At 44.3% G+C, this 21,614-nt stretch overlaps 1 protein-coding gene across 7 annotated transcripts in view; it reads left to right on the forward strand.

Annotated features, from left to right (window-relative positions):
- LOC123757411 (optineurin) overlaps positions 1-21,614 on the forward strand; it is a 490,032-nt gene that overhangs the window by 186,334 nt on the left and 282,084 nt on the right. For all 7 annotated transcript variants that reach the window (XM_069326928.1, XM_069326927.1, XM_069326933.1 and 4 more), the window contains 2 exons: positions 524-639; positions 17,142-17,279. In XM_069326928.1, the coding sequence (XP_069183029.1) occupies positions 524-639; positions 17,142-17,279 (254 nt within the window). The remainder of the gene's footprint in view (positions 1-523; positions 640-17,141; positions 17,280-21,614) is intronic.

Below are 21,614 nucleotides of genomic sequence, written 5' to 3' on the forward strand. Positions count from 1 at the left end.
TATGTTTTCATACCCCTCGGAGCGGGGCTTGGTGTTACGAGGAGAGGGGGGTTCTCTTTCACTTCCTTCTCATACAAGTTGGATTTGGCGTCTACCCCTCCCCGGGTTCGGTTCCGTGATCCCGTGGGTTCTTCGGTCCAGTCCTTACAGAGGTTTTTGGCTTCCCATGTCCCATCACAATATGGAATATTATATTGAAATAATCATTCAAGATTTTCAAGATTGCACTGTATGGTAAATGGCTATATATTAAGATATACTTTATTGTCAATGGTTGAATATTAAAATACTGTCACGAGTCAGTGCTAATCAACTTCTCTATTTATTTTGCTCAAATTTTCATAGGAGAACACACCTGTGAGTTGCCCCAAGTTCTGCTCTGCACTTTAACTATTCACATCATCATAGGGTGCTAACCGTAAACAAATTCAATATTGGCAATGTTGGCAGATGTATTACATTTAAGTATAATTATAGTAGACTGTTATTTATTTTTTAATTAAAAATTAATATATCATTACAGAAGGGATTGGAGGAATTCTTACTGAAGCAGATGCTCAGAAATTACATGATCAGCTGAAAAAGGAGCAAGATACTTCTGCCACTCTTTTGCAGGAACTCCATGACACACGCAATCAGGTATAGTAAAGTAATAATGTTTTAATAAACTTTTATTAAAACTAATAATAAACTTTTAACCCTCTAACTGCTCCTATAGCTCTCAAGCGATCAAGGCCAGTGCGTTTATCAATTATGGGAGATTTAATGTGCCTCGTAATAATGAAAAGTCCTGAAGATTCCATGTGGACATCAGTCATCAATGGACACCTCTGGCAAATTATTTGTCATATTGGAAAAAATCCTGTAAGCATTTGTTTCCTTTCTGGGAATTAGAGGTAGTAAAAAACCACCATTGAATGTAATGAAATGCCAGTTCCTGAGTGAGCCCTGGAGGCTCCCTGAAGCAATCTTACTAATCAATTGCCTTCTCCTTGAGTGGCATCAGTTGCAGAGTTCTTTGTAAGCCTACTGGGGAACATCAGCCAGAAATTGGCCACCTCAGAGAGGTGAAAGGAGGAACGGCCATGAGCACTTTATATTTAATGTAGGTCATCTTGCCATCAACCCGGGAAATCCCAGAAAGGTAGACGACTCAAAACAGACCACTGTCAGGTTAAAAAACTGCAATCTACATCTTCACAAACACAAACGAACTCCCCCAAGAAACAAACAAACAAGCAAAACGTCGTCCAACTAACTCTTCGCTCGTTAGCTCCACCCACCCGCAGAGGGGAGGAGGAGCCGACCTGAGTAGGTCTGACCACCAACCTCCAGTTCTTTGAATGATGAAAACCACTGACCAGAGGGTGTCAGGGAGCCTCCAGGGCTCACCCAGAAACTGCCATTTAATTACATTCAACACTGGTTTTCTGGGGGAAGCCCCATCAGCTCCCTGAAGCCAATTACCCACCGACACAGAAAAGGAAAACAGGAAAGAACCTGGGAGGTGGAAGCCCCACAGAGCACAACCCAACAAATGCAGCTGCCCGCTATAGAAGCCTCAAAGCAACACAAAGCAGCAGAGGGCTTCCAGGACGGTCACAAGACATCCAGAGGCCAGGACCTTGACTGATCCCCAAAACTCATAGGCACATAGGCACAAACAACAAAAGAGGCACAAAATAGTAACAGGAATTGATAAAATCGACAGGGAAGACTTCCTGAGACCTGGAATTTCAAGAACAAGAGGTCATAGATTTAAACTAGCTAAACACAGATGCCGAAGAAATATAAGAAAATTCACCTTCGCAAATAGAGTGGTAGACGGTTGGAACAAGTTAAGTGAGAAGGTGGTGGAGGCCAAGACCGTCAGTAGTTTCAAAGCGTTATATGACAAAGAGTGCTGGGAAGATGGGACACCACGAGCGTAGCTCTCATCCTGTAACTACACTTAGGTAATTACACTTAGGTAATTACATCCAAAAAAGCATGGGCACGAGGGTAGACTGGAGGCTGGCTAGACTGAAAGAAACTGCAGACAACCTAATACACACGAGTTTTGGCACTGAAAACCAGGGAAACCTGAGCAACTTAACCCTTAACCAGCGCATGGCTATATACCGTTTGACACCCACAGGCGCATACAAAAAAAAAAAAAAAAAAATTCTTCCTAACCTGTTAATTTGTGTTCACTGATCATGGGAAAAATAATAAAAAAATCGTAAGTGGCATATATTGCCCGCTATTGAGTGGGAAAGTCTGGCAAAAAACAGGCGCTGACTCAGCGTGCGTCCCAGGCGGTCTGTTGCTCGCCAGCTGTCAGGCCGGAGTTGCCACAAAGAGATAATTACCTAATTATTTCAATGTCTTTGATTTTTCGTAGTTTTTTTGCTTTAATATTATTCAATAGTGTGTAGTGTGATATATTTATATAATAAAATGAGTGAATCATCGCTGTACTCAAAAATATGGTGTGTATATTGTTGATTCAATTATGTTCATCAAACATTGAATAAATACTTTGTAGGTTATTACACTGTATGCACAGGTTGTATATAAGTATCTGCATGTTTTGTTCACCATAACGAACCACTAAGTTGCTATTATGAGTCAAAAAGTAACGAGGAGTGACCACCACACACCAGCCAGCCACTCACTCCCTCCTTCAACACCTCACTCGCCCACACTCTCCTCCCATTATACTGTTTTTGCTTTTATTCACTATATACAGATGTTATATATAAGTATCTACATTCGTGTTCACCATAATGAACCACTAAGTTGGCATGCTGAGTGGCAGTGCCAGTGGCAGCCCGCCACTGGCTGCTACTTTCTCCCTACCTCAAGTCACCTGACTCACCCACATTCTCCTCCCACAATACTGTTTTTGCTTTTATTCACTATATACAGACGCTATATATAAGTATCTACATTCGTGTTCACCATAACGAACCACTAAGTTGGTATGCAGAGTGGCAGTGGCAGCCCACCACTGGCTGCCACTCCCTCCCTCACCTCACCTGACTTGCCACCATTCTCCTCCCACCATACTGTTTTTGCTTTTATATACAGACGTTATATATAAGTATTTACATGTTTTGTTCACCATAACTGTTCATCTAATCTTGTATGGTGAGTAAAGGCACAAAGACATAGCTACACAAGCTAGCTACTACTACATAATTGTCAGGAGTCATAACAGATGCTGTGTTTCCAAAGGACTACTATATAGTAAGGAAAGAGAGGGAAGGGAGAGGAGGTGGAGGAGTGGCCCTGATGATAAGGAAGGACTGGAGTTTTGATGAGATGGAAATTCCGGGCTGTGACGGATTCAGAGATTACATAACAGGAACTATAACAATGGGTGGACCTAAGATAATAGTGGCAGTCATTTACAACCCTCCCCTAAATGACAGAAGACCTAGACAGGAGTTTGATAGGAACAACATGGCAACCATTAATATAATACAGAGAGCAGCTTCAGTTGCCTGCAGGAATGGCTCCAGACTCTTAATCATGGGCGATTTCAACCATGGAAAGATTGACTGGGAGAATGGGAACCCACATGGTGGTGCAGATACGTAGAGAGCTAAACTCTTGGAAGTGGCAACAATGGAATTTTCTGAGCCAGCATGTCAAGGAACCCACAAGAGTGAGAGGCAATGATGAACCAGCTAGACTCGACTTGATATTCACCCTGAATGAGTCAGAAATAAGGAAAGTCAAAGTTGAAGCCCCCATAGGAATGAGTGACCACAGTGTACTGACCTTTGAGTACTTGGTGGAGGTAGGATAACCTATCCAAGGATGGGAGTAGAGGGAAAAAGACTGAATTACCGAAGAGGAAAATATGACGAGATGAGGAGCTTCCTCAGGGGAATACCATGGGAAACAGAACTTAGAGATAAGAATGTGCAGGTCATGATGGATTTTGTCACCCAGAAGTGCCAGGAAGCTGCAGACAGGTTTATCCCCGTCCAAAAGGAGAAAAACGAAAAACAACAGAAAAACCTATGGTTCAACCAGGAATACAAGGTAGCGAAGCAACTGAGTAAAAGAACATGGAGAAACTACAGAAATACCAGAACACCAGAGAGCAGGGAGAGATACCAGAGGGCCAGAAATGAGTACCTCAGAGTGAGGAGGGAAGCAGAGAGACAGTTTGAAAATGACATCGTGAGTAAAGCCAAGACCCAACCAAAGCTGCTCCACAGGAGGAAATCCACAGGATCAGGAGGAAAACAGCAGTGAAGGAACAAGTGATGAAGCTGCGAAAAGCGGAGAACAGATACACAGAGAATGACAAGGAGGTGTGTGAAGAACTCAACAAGAGACTCCAGGAGGTCTTCACAATAGAACAAGGAGAAGCCCCTGCACTAAATGAGGCGGCGGCAAACCAAGCAACCTTGGAGGAATTTGACCTCACCAGTGATGAGGTCAAAAGGTGTCTACTGGAGCTGGATGTGACAAAGGCTGTTGGGCCTGACAGAATCTCACCATGGATACTAAAGGAAGGTGCAGAAGCACTAAGTGTGCCACTCTCTATGGTGTATAACAGGTCACTGGAAACAGGAGACTTACCAGAAAGTTGGAAGACAGCTAACGTGGTCCCAATACAGTATATACAAAAAGGGTGACAGGCAAGAGGCACTGAATTACAGGCCAGTTTCCTTAACTTGTATACCATGCAAGGTGATGGAGAAGATCATGAGGAAAAGGCTCGTAGAGCATCTGGAGGGAAATAACTTTGTAATGCACCACCAACATGGGTTCAGGGATGGTAAATCGTGCCTCACAGGTTTAATAGAATTTTATGACCAGGCAACAAAAATTAGGCATGAAAGAGAAGGGTGGGCCGACTGCATTTTCCTGGATTGCCAAAAAGCCTTTGACACAGTACCCCATAAAAGGCTGTTAAAAAAGTTGGAGCAACAGGCAGGAGTAAAAGGAAAGGTGCTCCAGTGGATAAGGGAGTACTTAAGCAACAGGAAACAGCGAGTAATGGTGAGGGGGGAGACATCAGAGTGGTGAGATGTCACCAGCGGAGTCCCACAGGGCTCAGTACTTAGACCCATCCTGTTTCTAATATATGTGAACGATCTTCTGGAGGGTATAGACTCATTCCTCTCAATGTTTGCTGATGATGCAAAAATTATGAGAAGAATCAAGACGGATGAAGATAAACAGAGACTACAGGATGACCTGGATAAACTGGAGGAATGGTCTAGAAAATGGCTGCTAAAGTTCAACTCGGGAAAGTGTAAGGTGATGAAATTAGGCGAAGGGAGCAGGAGGCTGAACACAAGGTATCATCTGGGAGGTGAAATCCTGCAAGAGTCAAATAGAGAGAAAGACCTGGGGGTTGATATCACACCGAACCTGTCCCCAGAGGCCCACATCAAAAGAATATCATCAGCGGCATATGCTAGACTGGCCAACATAAGAACTGCCTTTAGAAACTTGTGTAAGGAATCTTTCAGAACCCTGTATACCACTTATGTAAGACCAATCCTGGAAATATGCAGCTCCAGCCTGGAGTCCATACCTAATTAAACACAAGACAAAGTTAGAGAAGATTCAGCGGTATGCCACCAGGCTCGTCCCGGAACTGAGAGGATTGAGCTACGAGGAAAGGCTAAAGGAGCTGAACCTCACATCCCTGGAAAACAGAAGAGTAAGGGGAGACATGATAACCACCTACAAAATTCTCAGGGGAATTGACAGGGTGGACAAAGACAAACTCTTCAGCACGGGTGGGACACGAACAAGGGGACACAGGTGGAAACTTAGTACCCAGATGAGCCACAGAGACGTTAGAAAGAATTTTTTCAGTGTCAGAGTAGTTAATAAATGAAATGCACTAGGAAGTGATGTGGTGGAGGCTGACTCCATGCACAGTTTCAAATGTAGATATGATAGAGCCCAGTAGGCTCAGGAATCTGTACACCAGTTGATAGACAGTTGAGAGGCGAGACCAAAGAGCCAAAGCTCAACCCCCGCAAGCACAATTAGGTGAGTACACACAGTCAGCTGGTGGCTGCCGCCCTCAAGGCCAGGCGCGTTAATATTTCTCCTCCAACAATACTGTTTGTGGTGTTATTATGCTATATACACACATTATATATAAATATCTACATGTTTTATTCACCATACTTATACAAGTAAACTTTTATTCACCATACTTGTACAAGTAAACTGGTATGGTGTCCAACGACCATAGTGGTCACCAGTAAACAACATGATAAGTCATGCAGACGACGCCACCACCCTCACCAAAATGGCGGCTCCCAACCTACTCCTCTTCCTGTTTATACCCTCTGTACACACATTATATATAAGTATCTACATTTGTGTTCACCATAGCGAACCACTAAGCTGGTATGGTGAGTGCAGTCAATAAAAGGTGGCCACACACAGTCAGAAGACAACACCACCACCCTCCCTCCCACAGCATTACTCCTCCCTCCATGGAGCACAGTGCTAAATATCACCACAATCCTGCTATTATCAGAACCCTGGTCAGTTTTATCACAGTCAGGGGTCTTCTGTAATAATATCATCACTACATAATAGCATGAACAAGTATATTATGGCATTTTTAAGCGATGATGTGGTCACAAGCTGAACAACAGTGCTGTGAGCTCATGCTGCATGCTTCAGGCTTGGTAGCTCACTCAATACTGAGGCCCCTAACACCCGGGAATTTGGCCCATGATTTAAAAAAAAAATGGCGTCTGTTTACAACAGCCCTGATGAAGGTGTGGTGAACCCCGTGTATCCGCGGGCCGTTTAATTTTTGCGTAGTATTCCAAAGCAGCATATGATGCAATGCGCAATTTATTGCAAGTCGGTCAAAGCATCATATGATGTGATGCGCAATTTACGAGTTAAAAAGCAACCAGCAACACAGAACCGGTAACCTGCCGGAAGGCGGAAGCGGCATAAATTGGCCATCAAACACAACACGTGATACACCCCCGGCCTAACCACCCAAGCATCCACAATCAACAGACCCCCCAGAAACCTGCCACCTCATTCTTTGCCGGAATAGAAGGAGCAGACAGCAAACTTACAAAACAACCCACCAAAAACAGGCACGAACCGAAGGGACTGCCACAAACCAAAATGAGTAAATGAGAAAGGAAAGATCCTGGTGCAAAGACCAAGATGCTTCGGGCAACGCTGGAAGTGAAAAAGCATGTGAAAGCTAGCAGAACAGAGTGGAAGGGACATTCCTCCGGACCAAAAGCTACAGCGGCTCCGCCAACACCCAACAATATGAAGCGACAGCATTTAACAGGAGATGCAGACCCAGGAAAAGTCAAGAGAGAGAGAGAGAAAGGACAAAACAACACGGTTCGACACCAACGAAATCAGACAAAGAGAAAGAAAAAGACGGAAAGACTGCCAAGAGACTGCATACTATTGCTGAGACGAAAACCACAGGTAGAACACCATGAAAGAAGTTACCTGATCACCATACAAATGGCAATACACACGTGTCAGAAGGCCAGACACAGAATACAGAGGAGGAAGTCGAACCAGCGAGGCACCTCACAGACCCGACCACCTGAAAGAGGCGAGGCTGCGGAAAAATGCCCTGCTTCGGACACTAAGCAAGCAGTGCCAGAAACTAAGACTGGGCCGGCCACCATGGGGGGCCAGGAGAAAGCTCTTCCCTGATAGGATTCTAACCAAGCTAGAACCCAGAGCAACATCAGGACTTGAGGGAAGAGATACAGTAACTTTCAGTAGTCACAGTCAGTAGTCACTTGTCAGTCACAGTGAGAGAGTGTGTTAGCTGGAGCTCCTGATTGTAGTAATATTATAGCAATATGGAAGTTGTAGTGAAAGAACTGATGAATATAGTTGGAGCTCTGAGGACAGAGTTGGATTCCCTACGGGAGGAGGTATGACAGCTGAAACAACATCAAGAAGAAACAAAGGAGACCAGTATTAAAAAGACCTCATCTTGGAAAGTCGTTAAGGACAGGGGTCTTAAGAAGACCTTGACAAAGCCGCCTAAAGACATCCTAAGGACTTCTAGTTCATTTGGCGTGTTGGAGGACAAGTGCTGTGGTGAGCCTGTAGTTCACTCGAAAGGGAAAGCAACGAAGCGCAGGCCACTCAGAAAGTAAAGGAAGTACCTAAGCAAATTTTGGTTGTGGGAGATTTCCTGGTAAGGTATTTGGATAGAACGTTTTGTGCCAGAGATAGGGGGAACAGGTTAAGGGTTTGCTATCCGGGAGCTGGAATTGGTGTTATTGTGAACAACATGAATGGTATTATGGCTGGGAATGGGAACAAACTCATTATTTGTATCACTGCAGGTGGAAATGATGTTGGACGAGTTAGGAGTGAGGCACTGATACAGAGGTTTAAGACAGCCATAGAATTAGTTAGGAGCAAGGGAGGAATCCCGATCATATGTGGCATTCTTCCAAGAAAGGGAGTGGGAAATGAATGGTTGTCAAAAGCACTGGGTGTAAATTGCTGGCTGGAAAAATATTGCAAATCAAATGCAATATCTTTCATAGATAACTGGAAACACTTTTATGGAAGTAATGACTTGTATGCTCAGGATGGGGTACATCTACCCAGGGCTGGGGTTATTGCTGTTGCCAACTCTTTAGAACCTGTGGCATGAGGGATTTGTTTGGGTTTATACTGTTAGTAGATAGTGGTATGGGAATTGATATGGAGAAAGGAGGTAATAAAAATACGGATTTGCGGGAGAAACAACTTGGCAAAATGATCAGGGAAGGAGTGGAGCCTCAAAATAACAATACACTTCGGGTATATTATACGAACAGTAGGAGTGTAAGAAACAAAATAAACGATTTAAATGCTCTTGTCTGTACAGAAAAAATTTGATATTATTGCACTTACTGAAACATGGATGAATGTAGAAAATAAAGAACTATTAGCTGAATATCAAATGAATGTATTTAAACTATTTCACACAGATAGATATATTAGATGAGGAGGGGGAGTAGCCATATATGTTAGGGACAATTTGAAATGTAGTCTCAAAGAGGGAATCAAAACTCAGCCCCACACACAAACAATTTGGATAGAATTAAACGAAAAAGCAAATAATCTTACAAGAAGAGTTATGTATAGGCCACCAAATTTAGACAGAATGGAAGCAAAGCATCTATGGGATGAAATAGTATTTGTGTCATGGGTGACTTTAATTTTAGTGGAATAAACTGGATTAACAGAACAGGGAATAACGAAGCAGAAGATTTTATAGAATTAATTGACGATTGCTTTCTTACTCAACACATTAACCCTCAAACCGTGCATATCATATATAAATGATATCAGTGACAAAACCGAAACCGCGCACATCATTTATATATGATTTCGTGTCTAGCGCTATAATTTAAACTCCCCGCCTGGGATAGGGGCAGCTATAGTACAGCCATGACCGATAGTTGCCAGATGCCACCTAGAAAAAAAATCCAGGCCAACATTCTTGGGTGTTACAGTCAGTATTGAGCAAGCCACCAAGGCTGGCGCACGCAGCACGAGCTCACAGCACCGCTGTTCAGCTTGTGACCACAGCATCGCCTACAAATACCATAATATATATGATACAGCTATTATTTAGCAGTGATAGTATTACTGAAGCCCTCTGACTGTGATAAAACTGACCAGGATTCTGATAATAGCAGGATTGTGGTGATATTTAGCGCTGTGCTCCATGGAGGGAGGCGTAAGGCTGTGCGAGGGAGGGTTGTGGCGTCGTCTTCTGACTGTGTGTGGCCACCATTTATTGACTGCACTCACCATACCAGCTTAGTTGTTCGATATGGTGAACACAAATGTAGATACTTATATATAACGTGTGTATAGAGTGTGATAACAGCGAGAGGAGTAGGTTGGGAGCCGCCATTTTGGTGAGGGAAGAGCGTCGTCTGCACGTCTTGGCATGGTGTTTACTGATGGCCACTATGGTCTTTGGGCACCATACCAGCTTATTTGTTCAGGTATGGTGAATAAAGCAGGTAGATACTTATATATAATATGTGTATATAGCGTAATAACACCACAAACAATATTGTTGAAGGACAAATATTAGTGCGTCTGGCCTTGAGGGCGGCCGCCGATCAGCTGACTGTGTGAGTAGCTACGTCTTTGTGGCCTTTACTCACCATACAAGCTTAGATGTACAGTTATGGTGAACAAAACATGTAAATACGTATATATAACATCTGTGTATAGTGAATAAATACAGAAAGAGTATTGTAGGAGGTGAGTGAGGAGGTGTTGAGGGAGGGAGTGGCAGTGAGTGGCTCGCTGGTGTTTGGCGGTCACTCCTCGTTGCTTTTTGACTCACAAGACCATCTTAGTAGTTCGTTATGGTGTACAAAACATGCAGATACTTATATATAACCTGTGTATGTAGTGTAACAACAGCAAAACTATTTGTTTATTGTTTTATGAACATAATAATTGAATCACTAATATGCACACCATAATTTTGAGTACAGCGATGGTTCACACATTTTATAATATAAATATACCACAATTCACTGTATGGAATAATATTACTGCAAAAAAACTAAGAAAAAATCAATCAGAGACATTGAAATAATTAGGTAATAATATATTTGTGGCAACTGCCGTCTGACAGCTCGGGCGGAGTAGACCTCGTCTGGCGAAGGCTCTGCCAACGCCCCTTTTTTGCCACACTTCCCTACCCTATTGCGGCTAAAATATGCCACCTACGATTTTTTTGTTATTTTTTCCGTGATCAGGGAACAAAAATGAACACTTCTATAAGACGAAAGAATTTTTTGGATTTTTTTTTTTTTGTTGCGCCTGTGGGTGTGAATTCCATTTGGGCCCCTAGCGGTTTGAGGGTTAAGGAACCAACACGGGAAAATAATATTTTAAATTTAGTGTTAACCAAAAGGGAAACACAGATTAATGACATTGAAATTGGGTGTACACTAGGGAACAGTGATCACAAAGAAATCAGATTTAGCCTAGAGTGGAATAGATTTGCAGGAGAAAATTCTGTTAATTTTAAGAACACCTGAAGATGAGAGAATTAATACGTGACAACCCTCGAGAAGTTGACATAATGGCATAGTAGGTCTGGAATCAGGATGATAAACTGATAATTGTAAATGCCTACAGCCCACTAGCTAGCAACACATGGACTAAGGAAGAACTTGATGTCAAACTAGAGGGCCTCATAATGGTCATGAGAGAGATCATAGTACAAGCAGATGAAGATAAATCGTGATTGTTGGTACTGGGGGACTTCCCTTAATACACTTTCACTCGGAAAGAACTCAGCATTGAGTCCTCTGTTAAACAGAGTGATGTCCGGTCAGGACTCAGCATTGAGTCCTCCATTAAAATATTTGCCAAAAATCTGGTTTTCTAGTCCCGGTCTAATATAACATACGATACGGGCTCCCTGGAGCCCAATAAGCTCCAGGGAGCCTCCGGGGCTCACCCAGAAAATGGCGTTTCATTACATTCAACTCTGGTTTTCTGTGGGGGAGCCTCTACGGCTCCCTGGAGCTTATCGGGCTAATGTATGTTATATTAGACCAGGACATTAGCTAAGGAGTTCAGACCTACCAGGGACCAGTGCCAGAACCTGGCCCCTTCAGAGAGGTTTCAGGGAGCAATGGCCCTAGAAAACCCCCATGTGGTTGGGGTTTTTCTTATCTGCCATCGACCAGGGTCAGGCACCCAGAAAGGTAGGCATAACAAAACAAACCCCACAGGGCAAAACTAAAACAAAAAAAAACGAACAGAGAGGTAGAAACTCCCTACAATCCCAAGGAAACAAGCAAACATCACATTTTACTGCCGCGCCGATTGTTCGCGCAGCCTTTCCCGCCCCGAGAGGGGGGAGGGGGGACCCCCGGACCTCACCTCGCCGGCTGCCTAGCATCAGTTCGGAAGCTAGTGTCAACTGAGATAGACGCTTCTCTGGCCTCAGTTTCCTAGGGGGTGTTTGTCTTGTGTGGTGTTCACTATTGTGTATTGTGTTGTGCAGTGGCCAGGTGTTCCTCATCAGTACCGGGGCTGCATGCGCTTAGGGGCTTCTTTCCCTAAGCGCCCTGTGAGTACTGCCCCTGCATGACAGGGTTATCTTCCCTGGGGCTTTCAGGATCCATTCACGTAGAGGTTCTTGCTGCTCGGCATTTGCCTCGCCCTTGGGGCCAGCTGGGGCTTGGGGCCCCTGTTTGGCCCTGGGTAGGGACTGGTATTGTGCTGGTTAGGGCGTCAAGGTGTTGCACAGCCTGCCACCTAAGCGGCGACCGGTTCCTGTTGCCTCTGGAGACGGTGTACTTTTGCGGGGTTTTTCTTTTGTTTTTATTTTCATGCCTGGTGGGGGTCTGCCTAGTGTGGCTATAGTTCCACTGGTAGTGTTTGGTGGCCCTCTGCTAGGCTCCCGTGATTGTACACGACGCAGGGGTTTTCAGTGTTGTCCTCTACCCCCTTGTTATTTTGTGTTTTAACCTGGTTAGCAACACCTTGCCCGGGCTTCCTGTAGTTGTTACCCTACGAGCCCTGGAAACCCCTGTCGGGGCTTGGTAGACCATTGAATGTGCCTTCCGGGTTCCAACCCATCTTGTGCGGGTTCATTAATTGCTGTGCTCTTGTTTCCAGGTGACTGTCGCCACTTTTACCTCCAGCATGTTGTCTGTTGGGTCCCCGACACCTTGACCCAGAGTCTTGTGAGAGATATTCTCTGCTTATTCTCCAGTACTCTCCTGATGTTATATCTGTTCAGACTACAGGCAGCATCCGTGTTGCAAGCTAGGTTAGGTTGCTGCAACACGCTAGGTTGGTTTTCCCACTCGGATGTCCCCAGGGCCGCACCGTTTTGGTTAGGTGTTGTTCGCCCCTTTCCCTCCCTGTTCCCGGCTCTGGACCGTCTGCGGGTTTCGGGTCAGGGCGGGGTTCAGTTAGGGCCGAGTCTCGGCCAGTTTTGGGGGCTGTCCCGTTCGGGTTGGGGACGGAGGTTTTCGAGCCTGTTCCTCCTGCCAAGGCTTCTGGGTCTTACCAGTGGCCCTTTCTTGCTGCCTTTCCCATGGACTCTAACTTTTCTTTAAGGGCGGAGAGCTTGGAGGACGGCTCTGCCCTGGGGCCTCTGTTGCAGGGTTCCTGGGGCTGTGGGGGATGCTTGCTAGCAGTTCTGGGACAGTTTGCCCCTGCCTGGGTTTTCTGCTTCTGGGCAGAGTTTTTCGCCCATCCAGTCTAATTGCTTCCCACTTTTGCTGACGTGTTTTCGTATCTTTTGTGTCGGTCACAGCCCTCTGTTCTGGTGGCCATTTTCTTCTGCCGGTTTCCCGGCGTTGCCACCACGGCGGCGTTGTGGTTTGTTTACATGCGCCTGGGGTGTGCGAGCGAGCATCTTGGGTGAACTTTTTCACCTTTTTCAGGGGTTTTATTCTCCTGTTGTCATTTCTTTGCTTTTCTGGTGTTTTCTGCCCGTCTTCTGTTCCTCTGGGAACGTTTGAGTGTTGATTTTACACCGGATTTTCTGTTATGTCTGTTTATGCTTGCTCCCACACCTTGACCCTCGGTTTTCGGTCTGTTTTGACCGTTTCCCTGGGGGTTCTGTCTGGGGACTGTGCTTTGCCTTTCTGTGGTGTATCTCTGCCTGGCAAATATGATAGTTTGGGCTCCCCCTGGTTCGATTCCGGGTTCCTTTTGGTTCTTTGGTTTCGTTCCGGAGGTTTCTTCCTCTTGGGCCCCCTCTGTGGGTTCAGAGGGCTTTGTTTCCTCATGTGTGACCCGGTTCTGCCTTCTGGGGTTCCGTGGTTCCGGGGTCTTCCTGGCTTGCAGACTGATCTTTTTGGGTCTTGGCACGTGTTGTGGTCGTGTAGGGACTTTGGGTTTTGTTGTCGAGGTGGGCCTTGTGCCTTCTTCGCCTTGCCGGCGTGTGCTCTCTGCAGACACGGGCCCAGCGAATCTGCGGTTCTTCTGGACTTCTTCAGTCTGCGCCCTGGATTCGATGCCCTCATCAGAGGACTCTGGTCCAGCTTCTGTTGGAGCTGGGTGCCTGGATGGTGGCCCTGGACCTCCAGGTCAATTCTTGGCACATTCCTCTCCAGTTTTCCGGGACTAGCACTAGCGGGTGGTGGGGCTTCAGGATTGCCACTTTTGTTGCCTTCCCTAGTTTGTAATTGGCACTTGGTGTATTTACGCATCTTTACCGGATCTTGGTGCCCTGTCTGAGTCTGCTTGGGATTCGTTGTCTGGCCTACCTCGACGACTGGCTGGTGTGGGCTCCCAGTCGGTCCGCTTGTCTGCTCGCCAGGGGTGTGGTTCTTTCCAAATCACCGGGCTTGGTTTCCTGGTGATCTGGAGGCCGTTCCATCTGTTTTCGTCCCAGGTTAGGACCTGTCTGGGTCTTGTTTAGGGCTCTTGGGCCGCTCCTTGTCTTTCCCTCCAGAAGTGTTGCTGCGGCTGTGGTCCCGCCTTCGGCTGTTCATGAGGGGGTCCCGGGTGGCTTGGCGGTTGCTCGAGCAGTTGTGCGGGAGTCTGAACTTTGACGTGCTGGTCTGCCCGCTGGGTCGGGTTTAGTTTCGGCATCTGTTTGGTTCGGAGACTCCCCTTCCGCCTCTCTTGCAATCGTTGGGTTTGTTCCTCCAGGGATCTTGTGTTAGTGCTGCATCACCAGCTTCCTCTTTGTGGTTTTCGGGGTTCCGTGCCTTGGCCCCTCCCCGAGCCTTCGCTTGATGTGTTCATGGACGGGTCTTCGCTCGGCTGGGGCTATGTGACCAGTGCTCACCAGGTCGGCCGGGATGGTGGGGTCTGTCCGTCCATCGGGCTCACAGCACAGTTCGGGAGTTTGTGGCTGTCTGGTTTGCTCTTCGGAGGGTTTGCGTCACTCAGGTGCTCTACCATTCAGCTCCATTCGGACTGTTCTCTGGCGGTTTTTTGCCGGAACCACAGGGTTTCTCTTAGGTGTTTGACCTTTAGGGTTGATCCCTTCGAGTGGTTTGTTTATTGGATTCTCGGGGTTTGGCTAACCGTGAGGTTCATGTCTGAGGTGTGTCCTACGTCCTCGCGGACAGCCTGTCTCGGTTCATTCCTTTGTTTGCAGATTGGCCAGTCGTCACCGACTCGTTTCGTTGGCTCTGCCGGACGTATGGACTCCTGGCCATGGACGTCTTCGAGTCGGCGTGATCTAGGCGTCGCCCATTCTGCAGCACCCTTACCCGCCTGCAAGGCGTTCACTGTGGATGCCTTTCGGCAGGACTTGTCGAGGTGGGGGTACCTGTTCCTCTTCTCCTGGTCCAGCTGTTGCTTCAGGCTCTGGCTCGGTTGGAGCCCATTCCCAAGGAGAGTAGGCCTCATGGTCCCTTGGTGGCCGGCCCAGCTTTATTTTCAAACGCTGCTTGATAGGTGTCCGAACCCGGGGCGTTTTCCCGCGGCTCCACCTCTTTCGGCAGGTTGGACCGGTCCTGTATGTGACTGGTTCGGCCTTCTCCTCGGCTCTTTGCGTCTGGTATTTTGACGCAGGTATCACCATCTCTGTAGTGATCAGGTGGCTTTGTTGATGGTGTCCCACCTGTGAGCTTCATCTCGGCGACAATATGATGTTCCTGGTGTTTCTATGCACCTTTTTTCTTGCTCTTCGTAAGTCATCTTCTCTTTCGCATCGGGATTGTCTTGTCCTTTCTTGGGTTTTCAGGACTACAGTTATTTGATGTTTCTTAATGTCGCCTCATTTTGTACAACGCTGGCGGAGCTGCTCCAGTTTGCGTTCAGGGTGGACGTCAAATCTGCCCCATTCCGTACGCTTTCTCGTGTTTTGTTTCACCTCCGGCCTGCTCATACGTCGCCTAAGCCATCCTGGTCCTTGATCAGGGTGCCTTCTTATCTTCTCCTCAGTTTGCGGTAGCCCCTTCGGTTCAGGTTTCTGCTCTTTGGTACTGGTGGTAGGTTTGTACGTTTGCAGCCTTTCTCCATCCTTCTGCCGACGGTTGAGACCAGTTGCATTCCGAAGGGGTCCTTGGGTTATTGATGCTTGATTGGTTCGGCCGGGGGTGCGTCTTGTGTTGTCCGGTAGCCCTTTTTTGTCGTTACCTGAGTACCGTGTCTGAGGATGCACTTTGGGTTGATCCGGTTTCCCTCGTTCCCTGTTTCAGGGCTCAGGGTCTCCCAGGTCATCCGCAGAGTTTTTTAAGTCTTCCAGCCTGCAGGTCTATCCTTGTGCCCAGTCCTGTTCAGACGTTTGCAGCTTTTGCTGCTGTGTTGGTGACGTCTAGGGCTCATTTCGGGCGCAAGGATTTGAGGGGCGGACAGGTTTCTGGCTCCCCTTTCTTTATGTGTGTGTCTGCTCCTTGTGCGTTTTTGTTGCCTTGGGTCGCAGGTTGCAGCCTGTTGTCTCGGCTTTGCGTTGCGGAGTTTGTGGCGGCCGCCTCCCGGGTCAGCACTTTCTTTACCTTCTCTCTGGGTATGAAGCTCCAGGGAGCCGTAGGGGCTCCCCACAGAAAACCAGCGTTGAATGTAATGAAATGCTGGCTTTCTGGGTGAGCCCCGGAGGCTCCCTGGCAACCCTCCCTTCCACCGGTTGGCGTTTTTTTCGTGCATTGGTTAAAGCTTAGCTTCTGAACTGATGCTAGGCAGCCGGCTCAGTAAGGTCCAGGGCTCCCCCCCTCCCCCTCTCGGGGCGGGGAGGGCTGCACGGACGATCGGCGCGGCAGTAAAGTGTGATGTTTGCTTGTTTGCTTGTTTCCTTGGGATTGTAGGGAGTTTCTACCTCTCTGTTAGTTTTTTGTTTTAGTTTGTTACCATGTGGGGTTTGTTTTGTTAATGCCTACCTTTCTGGGTGCCTAATCCCGGTCGATGGCAGATAAGGAAAACGCCAACCACAAGGGGGTTTACCAGGGCCATTGCTCCCTGAAACCTCTCTGAAGGGGCCAGGTTCTGGCGCTGGTCCCTGGTAGGTCTGAACTCCTTAGCTAATGTCCCAGTCTAATATAACATACATTAGCTCGATAAGCTCCAGGGAGCCTCCGGGGCTCACCCAGAAAATGTCCTTTCATTACATTCAATGCTTGTTTTTTGTAGCCTAAGGGGTTAAGTAAGACAGATAAATTTCAGTTATATTTAATAATGATTGTGGATTTACTGTCTTCTTTATTCAGGTTGAAGGCTTGGAATCAGAAGTGCAACGAGCTCAAGAGGAAGCGGCTCTTCATCGTGATCGTTACCGCAGTTTACAGTCCCAAGGAATTCATGCCCAAGCTGCCGTTACTAGTACTTCACTCGATGCCCTTAAGAAGGTTACGTTCATTTCACAGTACTGTACTCCTACTGAGTCTAAGCTATAAGCAAAGGCCCGGTACACATGTGGTGCTCTCAGGCTCAGCCAAGCTATCCAGATAGTTGTCTTCAGTTGTTCTTCACCTTGTGTACAGTTTTCTTATCTTCAGTTCTGCTGATCTATCTCTCTCATACTCTGCTCTTTCCTTCAACTTCAACTGTATCTGCATTGTAGCATGTTGTAACCAGTGTAACAATTTGCTTGTCTTTCTTCAAAATTACAAACACATGACCCATTACACTACACACGACCCCTTTATATTTGTTCACATGACCCTTTCCTAACAAAGTAAAGTGAATTGCATAGCATTTATTATTAACCCTTAAACTGCGCAACACATCAATAGCTGCGGTGAACAACTGTCACGGATTTGCACACCACAGCTATTGATGTGTTGGAGTACCGCGCAGGATTTAAAAGTCCCGCAGTTACACGGGGTTCACATCAGCTTCCTCAGGGCTCTCGTAAACAGACGCCATTTAAAAAAAATCGTCGGCAACATTCCCAGTTGTGAGAGCCTCAGTACTAATTGAGCAACCAAGGCTGGTGAACCCAGCATGAGCTGACACCACTGCTGTTCAGCATCGCCTAAAAAATGTAAAAAAACTGTTGCAACACAACAACAACAAGACGCAACAGGCATTTCCCCTCTGAATCGCAACACTGAGGCGCTGGAACAAGAAACTTTTTACATTGTTGAATGTAATGAAACGCCATTATCTGGGTGAGACCATTGAGGCTCCTCGGAGCTATCCAGGATGATATGCTAATATTAGACTTTGGCATCAGTGTGAATGGAGTTCTTAGGGATACTGGGGGACCTCAAGCCAGAACCTGATCCCCCCCTCAGAGAGGCATGAGGAGCAGTGGCCTATAGAAACCCCTGTGTGGTTGGAAGCATTCTATGTCTGCCATCAACTGGGTCAGGCACCCAGAAAGGTAAGCATCTCAAAACAAACCCCTGTTCTGGTTAAGAAATTGCTGCTGAGAGCCGAACTACTTTGAAGAGAACTCTCCAAAACAAAAACGAGCAACGAGCATGATGTCACCACGTCGCCATGCCGCCGTCTACGCAACTCCCTCCTCCCCAGGAGGGGAAAAGGGTAAGCCCCAGACCCCACACACCGGCTACTCACAATCCCAGTTCTAAGGCTGGATATCAAAAATACGCAAAAGCCGCCGACCGGAGGGAGGGAGGGTTCCTGAGAGCCTCCAGGTCTCACCCAGAAAATGGCGTTTCATTACATTCAACGCTGGTTTTCTGGGGGGAGCCTCGTCGGCTCCCCAGAGCTATTTACCACAAGATGAAAACAAGAGGGATTTACCTGGGAGGCGGTTGTTACTTGCTCCTCAACGCGAAGCTAAGACAACTGGCTGCATCTGCCGACCCAGAGCGACACAGGCCCGATGAGACCCAGGAATATTAACTAGGTAATGCGCAGCCAGGAGCCTGTTTGACCGCCTAAAAATTCAGCGCCCAAATGTCAGCCCAAGACATGCTGCAAAAGACGGCAGCAAGAGCAGCAAATTTAGAAACGTCATGGGCACGGGGATAGTACCAGGCTGGCTGGATCAAATAACCCTTATTATGGATTATGTAGGGAGGAGCCATATGGGTGACTGCAGGTAGGTGTCGTCTGCATGACTTGTCAAGCTGTGTAGAGGGTGACCACTATGCTCTTTAGGCACCATACCAGCTTAGTTGTACAGTTATGGTGAATAAAACATGTAGATAATTATGCATATTATTTGTGCATATAGTGTAATAACACCACAAACAGTATTGTTGGAGGTAGAAATGTTTGTGCAGTCTGGCCTTAAACCAGTGAGAGAAGCAGCCACCAGCTGACTGAGTGTATGACGACGCCTCTTATTGCCGGAACTCACTATACCTATACTTACTATATACTTACTATACTTACTATATACTTATACTATAAGTATATAGTACTTACTATATACTTACTACTATACTTGTACAATTATGGTGAACAAAACATGTAGATACTTATATATAACATCTGTATATAGTGAATAAAAGCAAAAACAGTATGGTGGGAGGAGAATGTTGGCGAGTGAGGTGTTGTTGAGGTAGGGAGTGGTGGAGAGTGGTTAGCTGGCTGGCTGGTGTGACAGCCACTCGTTGTTGCTTTTTGATTCACAATACCAACTTAGTGGTTCGTTATGGTGAACAAAACATGCAGATATATATATATATATATATATATATATATATATATATATATATATATATATATATATATATATATATATATATATATATATATATATATATATTATTAAATATGACCGAAAAAGTATGATTAGTAATTCTAACACGAATTTTCTCGATCTTTCGTACGTTTCTTTTCACTGTTGGTGGTAATTCAAAAATCAATTCTCCAAAATTCATTTTTATTTCTAGTCTGACGCGACACTTGAGCGCGTTTCGTAAAACTTATTACATTTTCAAAGACTTTAGTTTACACATACACAACTGAATAGAACTTACACATCTTCGATTTGTTTATATCTACATTTGAGTGAGGTGGATGGGGTGAGGTGGTATTAATAGGGTATTAAATTCCTAAACACAAGACAGAACACGAAACAATGGGTATTGAATGGAAGTGATTGTAGAAAACCTATTGGTCCATATTTCTTGATGCTTCTATATTGGAGCGGAGTCTTGAGGTGGGTAGAATATAGTTGTGCATTAATTGGTTGTTGATTGCTGGTGTTGACTTCTTGATGTGTAGTGCCTCACAGACGTCGAGCCGCCTACTATCGCTGTATCTATCAATGATTTCTGTGTTGTTTACTAGGATTTCTCTGGCGATGGTTTGGTTGTGGGAAGAGATTTTATGTTCCTTAATCGAGCCCTGTTGCTTATGCATCGTTAAACGCCTAGAAAGAGATGTTGTTGTCTTGTCTATATACTGGGTTTTTTGGAGCTTACAGTCCCCAAGAGGGCATTTGAAGGCATAGACGACGTTGGTTTCTTTTAAAGCGTTCTGCTTTGTGTCTGGAGAGTTTCTCATGAGTAGGCTGGCCGTTTTTCTGGTTTTATAGTAAATCGTCAGTTGTATCCTCTGATTTTTGTCTGTAGGGATAACGTTTCTATTAACAATATCTTTCAGGACCCTTTCCTCCGTTTTATGAGCTGTGGAAAAGAAGTTCCTGTAAAATAGTCTAATAGGGGGTATAGGTGTTGTTTTAGTTGTCTCTTCAGAGGTTGCATGGCGTTTCACTTTCCTTCTTATGATGTCTTTGACGAAACCATTGGAGAAGCTGTTGTTGACTAGGACCTGCCTTACCCTACAGAGTTCTTCGTCGACTTGGTTCCATTCTGAGCTGTGGCTGAGAGCACGGTCTATATACAATATATATATATATATATATATATATATATATATATATATATATATATATATATATATATATATATATATATATATATATATATATATATATATATATATATATATATATATATATATATATATATATATATATATATATATATATATATATATATATATATATATATATATATATATATATATATATATATATATATATATATATATATATATATATATATATATATATATATATATATATATATATATATATATATATATATATATATATATATATATATATATATATATATATATATATATATATATATATATATATATATATATATATATATATATATATATATATATATATATATATATATATATATATATATATATATATATATATATATATATATATATATATATATATATATATATATATATATATATATATATATATATATATATATATATATATATATATATATATATATATATATATATATATATATATATATATATATATATATATATATATATATATATATATATATATATATATATATATATATATATATATATATATATATATATATATATATATATATATATATATATATATATATATATATATATATATATATATATATATATATATATATATATATATATATATATATATATATATATATATATATATATATATATATATATATATATATATATATATATATTGGTGTATACTGGCAGCAGGTTTTCTTTCAAACATGTTTCATTGAATATGACCGCATATTCTGTATTTATTATTTTTTGGTTTAGGGCTTCTATCCCTCTAACTATTTTCTTAGCAACAGGGCTTAATTGGAATAGGAGTTCTCCAAAACTCATTTTCGTACTTTTAAGGTGAAGAAAAGAAGTGATTTACT

Source organism: Procambarus clarkii, chromosome 19 (genome assembly GCF_040958095.1).
Source record: "Procambarus clarkii isolate CNS0578487 chromosome 19, FALCON_Pclarkii_2.0, whole genome shotgun sequence".
Classification (NCBI taxonomy): Eukaryota; Metazoa; Arthropoda; class Malacostraca; order Decapoda; family Cambaridae; genus Procambarus; species Procambarus clarkii.